This window comes from Galeopterus variegatus, unplaced genomic scaffold (genome assembly GCF_000696425.1).
Source record: "Galeopterus variegatus unplaced genomic scaffold, G_variegatus-3.0.2 Scaffold1019, whole genome shotgun sequence".
Lineage (NCBI taxonomy): Eukaryota > Metazoa > Chordata > Mammalia > Dermoptera > Cynocephalidae > Galeopterus > Galeopterus variegatus.
Genome location: NW_007727130.1, coordinates 145,081 through 151,954, shown reverse-complemented (window position 1 = coordinate 151,954; position 6,874 = coordinate 145,081). Strand labels below are relative to the sequence as shown.

The following is a 6,874-nucleotide window of genomic DNA, read 5'->3' as shown; positions in this document are numbered from 1 at the left end:
GGTTGCGATCCCGTTACCGGTCAGTAAAAAAAAAAAAAAGACAAAAAAAAGGAAAAAAAAATAATTTGGTTAAATCAGCTGGAGGATAATCAAGGAATAAATTACAATGACTTTGGTAAGAAAGAATAGGCAGTGCAGATCAGTTCAGTTCAAATGATTATTGAATACCTTCTAGATTCTATGTAGGGTGCTGAACACCGAAGATTCAAAAATCAGTTAGGCTGGCTGGTTAGTTCAGCTGGTTAAAGGATGGTGTTATAACAGCAAGGTCAGGAGTTCAGATCCTTGCACCAGCCGGCCACAAAAAAAAAATAAAGAAGGGATAAGCTGTAGTCCCTGCCCTCACAGGAAGAGTTCAAGAGAAGGGAAAATGGTGCTGATGCCAAAAGAAGAGATAAAAGTAACCGGAGAGGACAAACTGCATTTACTACACAATTTTGTTTAGCTAGTCTGCTTCTACTTATATACGCATATATGCCAAAAAGAATATTATCCACTCTTATAGTACTGATACTACCTCAGTTCTTACTAAAAACTGAAAAAAACTTTTTAAAATTTAAATAACTTTGGAGTCTGAATGGCATAAGTTTTTTTTTTTTTTTTTATTAGTCCACAAATTGAAAACTTAAACAACACAGAGCATTCTATCTATATTGGCTTTAATATATTTGATAAAATAGGCCCCAAATATCAAGAGGCAAATTTTTGTCATCTTTGAAAGCTTTGGTAACTTATTAAGAATGAATCTTAAAAATGTTCTTAAAACACATTTTTAAAAACATACACAGACTAATTGACCTAAGAGAATTCTATACAAGGGGCTGGCAGGTTAGTTCAGTTGGCTAAGAGCACAGCCTTATAATGCAAAGGTCATGGGTTCAGATCCCCATATGGGCCAGCTGCCAAAAAAAAAAAAAAAAAGTACTGTACAGATTAATATTATTGAATGATTCAGTTTTAAATCATTTATGAGTTCTATATGCATACATTCTATGGCTGCTGCAGAAGTTTTCAAGGTTAACTTTATGAATAAAAGATTTTGGCCAGAAATATTAGCTACATTTTTCTGAAATGGTTTTGATAAGTTTTGTCAAAAACAGAAACAATTGGGCCGGCCCGGTGGTGCACTGCTACAGTGCGCTGCTTGGGAGCGCAGCAGGCGCTCCCGCCAAGGGTTCGGATCCCACATACAGACCGGTTCCCGCTCACTGGCTGGGCGAGGTGTGGGCGCGACACCGAGGGTTGCGATCCCGTTGCCGGACATGAAAAAAGACAAAAAGGAAAAAACAAACAAACAAACAATTGACTTTCAAAATTAAGTACATAAAGCACATAGATTTTTAAATTTAGCTGGCATGCCCTTGTGTTTAAGAAATAAAAACATGCCCAGTTAGCTCAGTTGGTTAGAGCGTGGTGCTGATGACAGTGTGGTGCTAACACCAAGGTCTGGGGTTTAATCCCTGTACCAGCCAGCCCCCCAAAGCAAAAAACAAACAACAAAAAAAGACCAAGCTTTTTTTAAGAATTGGGAGAAAAAATGTTTTCCTTCTAATTATACAAATTGGTGCATATTAGCCGTTGTTCTTTCCTATGTAGGTACTATTATCAATTTTCTTCTTGTGTGGACAATTACTGTCCTAGCTAGATGTAATTACCTTGTAAAGTATTTCGGCACTTGCTCATCAGATCAAAAAAAAAAGCCCTCTTGTAGTATGGACATCTTGTCCATAAAATAAGTAATCAAACGTTAAAGCATTTTAAAAATCTTTTCAGGGCAGGCCCGTGGCTCGCTTGGGAGAGTGTGGTGCTGATAACACCAAGGCCACAGGTTCAGATCCCCTATAGGGATGTCTGGTTAGCTCACTTGGAGAGTGTGGTGCTGACAACACCAAGTCAAGGGTTAAGATCCCCTTACCGGTCATCTTTAAAAATAATAATAATAATAAAATAAAACAAAATAAAATCTTTTCAAAAGATAAAATTTAATATCAGAACCATTTCAGAACTTCTTTTTCTGAAAAATTCTCCAATATATTCTATTTAAAAGTGAGGCATTGACAGTTTGGATTCCAAACAGCATTTAGCATGATTCTTATATAAAATCATTTCTGCATAAGCTTCCTTACAAATAAGCACACATTAAAATTCCCACCCCCAAAGTTCTTAAATTGTTTCCTTTTTACCCAGCTACTCCCCAGGACCTTGAGGAATGTGATTGTTTTACATACCATCCGCAGACAGGTGGGCGTGACTTGCAAAGGCTTTATCTATTTCTAGAAAAGCCAAGGTCAACACAGTTTCCAAGTTCTTCTCCTTAGGAAGCAAATCCCTTTGTGGAGAGGAAAAGAGATCCTCAATCAGTTTAAGATAGGTTTGTCCTTTCCTCACAGTCACACTATCTAGCAGTCATTCCATACAATGGACCTCATGACTTTCCTTCCAGAAGCTTAATTTCTGCTGTTAAAGGAATGTTTATTGAGCATCTACTAAGTATTAGGCACTGTCTTTCAAGGGCACCAAAAGTCGAAGTCCCCTTCCTTAAATAATTAATCCTCACTACTACAACCCTGAAAGGTCAAGAATTCTTTCATATTAACTTAAGTCACTGAGTCCTTTTGTGGAATGAGGTAAAATATGCATAAACTGATGAACAGTATAAATAACTATACACAGGAAGACAAGAAATAGTACATGGCCATAACTCTGTCACAAGTACCCCCCCCCCTTTTTAAATCAAGCAGTAGCACGACCCCCCAAAATACAATAGTTATTCCTTATCCCCAGAGATTGGTTCCAGGACCCCCAGGGAGGATCAAATCCCTGATATAAAATGTTGTAGGATTTGAGGGCCAGCCCGTGGCTCACTCGGGAGAGTGTGGTGCTGATAACACCAGGGACACGGGTTCGGATCCATATATAGGGATGGCTGGTTCGTGCACTTGGAGAGCGTGGTGCTGACAAGTCAAGGGTTAAGATTCCCTTACTGGTCATATTTAAAAAAAAAAAAAAAAGGTTGTAGTATTTGCATATAATCTACGTATACATCCTCCCATATACTTTAAATCAACTCTAAGTGACTTACAGAACCTAATACAATAATAAATGCTGTGTAAATAATTGTTATACTGTATTGCTTTTTATTTGTATTTTTTATTGTTGTATTGTTACTTTTTATTGTTTTTGTTGTTAAAACACAATCTGAAATGGTAACACGCATCAGCAAGAAATGGCATGCTTAAGTGACTACTCCTTCATGAAGCAGCACTATGTAAAGTTTAAACATGAAGCATAAGGGAACTGCAAGTCCAGAGAGAAAGTCACTGTACGTACATAATACATTTCTCCATGTGGGTGTGACAGAAATCGGCAGCTGCAGGTCCGCCGTGTCCATCATACACCGCGAAGTACAGGATCTCATCTGTCAGCTGAGCGTAGTCGAACCGATCCTCATTCTCTCTCCGTTTGCCAATCTGCGAGGCGCAGCCCACGTTTTCCAAGCTGATTTTGGGAATTGGCTTGCCATACTTAATGCTGGGTGGCAAGAGAATTGGCTCATCGATGCGATTATCCCAGATCCCAAAACTGTCCCAGGTCGCTGGACGCCCACTACCGTCTGCGTCAAACCGAGAACACCTGGGCTCTGAAGTGGAGCTGTGGCACTGGGGTGTCACCCGCCTGCAGGAGCGCAGCAGCACTCTCCTTCTCACCTGGTTCCCACCGCTTCTAACCAAAGTAATTAAGGCAGTTGTTGACATAACTCCAAAGGACTCAGCAACGAGGGAAAGGTCAGTGGAACAATGAATGACTTCAAGAAAAATGATGCAACTGCGGAAGGGGGGGGGGAGAGTTCATCAATAATTTCTAATATAACTGATATATCATTAGATATTACCAAAAATGAAGGCCATAAAGTACCTGACAGAAAATATATATTATATTCATTATATATTGGGTAGGAATCCAACAGCCTACTCCTAAGAACAGTGTATCAAAAATCAATAAATTGACCTGCCCCATTCACAGTGTTTAAAGTCTACAAAAATTTGACAGTGCACACATATATGGAACACATGCCTCTCAAACTTGTACCTGCAATTGTGGAGTATACATAAAGCAAATGTATTTCACAGGGCCTGATTTTCTAAAGCCTTACAATTTCAGGTTTAGCCTAACTTCTTAAAAGTACATATAAAATTTTTTTTTTTTATTTTTTTTAAAATTTTTTTCCTTTTTGTCTTTTTTCGTGTCCGGCAACGGGATCGCAACCCTCAGTGCTGCACCCGCACCTCGCTCGGCCAGTGAGCGGGAACCGGTCTGTATGTGGGATCCGAACCTTCGGCGGGAGCGCCGCAGCGCTCCCAAGCGGAGCACTGTAGCAGTGTGCCACCGGGCCGGTCCAAAAGTACATATAAAATGTTGACCTTGTAAAAGACAGGAAATTTTCCCCCAAGCTAGTCTCTGTTTTAAGACAAAGAATTGTAGCACAGCAAGGGTGCTGGCTCAGAGGACAGACAGGTTACTGATTGATATGTAAAGATACTGGGAAATTGCTGTAAGGGGCATGTTAGCTAAGATCAAGCTTTTGTTGGTGAATTGACTTAACTTCTTGCAAACTGCATTAGGGAATGTCACCTTGCTAGTTTTACTGAATGTTACCAGCCTATATTGTTAAACTATAACCCCAGCTATGTTCTCTTCCTGTAACTTCCTGGTCTGGAGAATAAATGTGGGAAGAGAACCCCAATTCAGGATTAATTTCCCAAATGGAAGGAATGCCTGTCTCTTGAGGGTTCCGGGAGATTAACCCCTTCGGGGCTTCTCACTGCTCAAAAGAGATGGGCTTTGAGTAATCCTTTGCAGCTCCATCACCCAGGGGAAGAAGGGTGACAAATCTGTGGGAGGCAAAGCAACATGCAATCATTCAGGGATCTTGTTAAAATGCAGATTCTGAGGCTGGCTGGCTGGCTCAGTTGGTTAGAGAGTGGTGGTGATAACACCAAGATCAAAGGTTCATATCCTCTCAAAAATAAAATAAAGTAAATAATAATACCCACAACCAGGCTCACCACACCAGCACCTCGAGGCCCACCCAGGGACCCGGAGCATGGAGAAGGGGACTGGACCCCCCTCCCACAACCAGGCACAACATTCCAGTGCCTCAGGACCCACTCAGGGACCTGGGGTATGGAGCTGGGGATCAGACATTCTCCACAACCAGGCACACTGCCAGTGCCACGGAGCATGCCAAAAACATCTTCTCCATGTGGGTGGCCCACCACAGCCACCATGATAACCATGGCTGCCATGAATGTGGCTAGATGCCACAACCACCATGCAGATCGTCTGCCAGCCACTGGAGTGCCTTAATACAAGGAGAGTCACCAGCAGAGATAAAGAAAGGAGGATCTCTCTCTCCACAAAGCCCATTGCAGAGTGGTAGAAGAAGCATCTGCTCTATGATAATATTGGGGGACCTGATCACACCTCTCAGCATTGGACAGATCATCTAGGCAACAAATCAACAGAGTAACCATTATTCTTTCAGAGGGTGAGAAGAAATCTAGGGTGATTAGAGGGGGGCAGGGAAGATAAAGGAGGATGGGGAGGGATTGGACAAGGGGCATAAATAATAATTACGATTTGTAACAATATACATGCTAGTAATATTGATTTGATCAACATATCTCAATACTGAACCCCCAAAATTTGTACAGTCAATTTTGATTCAATAAAAATAAAAATAATAAATAATAATTTTTTTAAAAAAATAAATAATAAATGAGTATAATAAAAACCAATAATAAAAAATAAAATTAGACAAACAATTAAAATGCAGATTCTGATTCAGCTGGTATGGAGTGGAGCCAAGATTCTGCATTTCTAACCAGCTCCCTGGTGATACGGAAGGTCCACAGACCACTCTTTGCGTAACAAGAATACGGTATACAGGTATAAATAAATATTCTTCCCTTCATTAACTCCATTGCTCTGAAGAAAAGGTGGGGGAAGGTATCAGCGAAATCTCTTAAGAAAGATTGAAATAAAAGAAAAATAATTGGTAGAATATTTACAATAGTTCTCTACCCAAAGAGTGGCCAAGTTTTAGCAGACACAATCTAGGATCTAAGTTTTATTTTAAGATTTCTGAACTTAATAAACTGTACATACTACTCATATTACCATGGTTAACATAAACTGGTTCATGAAACCACCCCCATGGGCACAAAGATAAGCTAGTTCTGATGCCTCCCTTTGTGATAGATATTCTAATGGGAAGGGTGTGTGGGCATGTGATTTCAGGAATTGGGTGGCACTGTTTGAGACAAACAGCCATGATTTATGAGCAAGTGATCTATGCATTTATACTAACAGCTGCAGTTCGATCCTCCATCCCGAACAGCCCACCCACACGTGAGACTACACTACTTTGAAACTTTCTCTACACCCCAACTTCTGGACTCTGCCCCAAATTCAATTCTAACGCCTCTGTGGGTATTACGAGGTGTTATCAGAGAGAATTCCTACATCCCTGCAAGAAGAACTGTGTTTCTAGCAGCTTTGATAAGGTTACCAGCAGAAATTCATCTCTGTAGTACTTTGCTACTTTATGTATCAAAAATCAACTTGAGGGCCAGCCCATGGCTCACTCGGGAGAGTGCGGTGCTGATAACACCAAGGCCCCGGGTTCAGATCCCATATAGGGATGGCCGGTTAGCTCACTGGCTGAGCGTGGTGCTGACAACACCAAGTCAAGGGTTAAGATCCCCTTACCGGTCATCTTTCAATAAAAAAAAAAAAAAAAAAAAAAAATCAACTTGAAAAGTTTTTCTTAAATTAAAAAAAAAATCAACTTAGGCTGGCCCGTGGCTCACTC

The 6,874-nt window shown here is 40.6% G+C and overlaps 1 protein-coding gene across 1 annotated transcript in view; it reads right to left on the bottom strand.

Annotated features, from left to right (window-relative positions):
* PPM1K (protein phosphatase, Mg2+/Mn2+ dependent, 1K) overlaps nt 1–6,874 on the bottom strand; it is a 26,869-nt gene that overhangs the window by 13,665 nt on the left and 6,330 nt on the right. The window contains exons 2-3 of the mRNA XM_008574255.1: nt 3,331–3,825; nt 2,229–2,329 (exon numbers count right to left, since the gene is read on the bottom strand). Coding sequence (XP_008572477.1) covers nt 2,229–2,329; nt 3,331–3,755 — 526 coding nt within the window. The 5' untranslated portion in view covers nt 3,756–3,825. The remainder of the gene's footprint in view (nt 1–2,228; nt 2,330–3,330; nt 3,826–6,874) is intronic.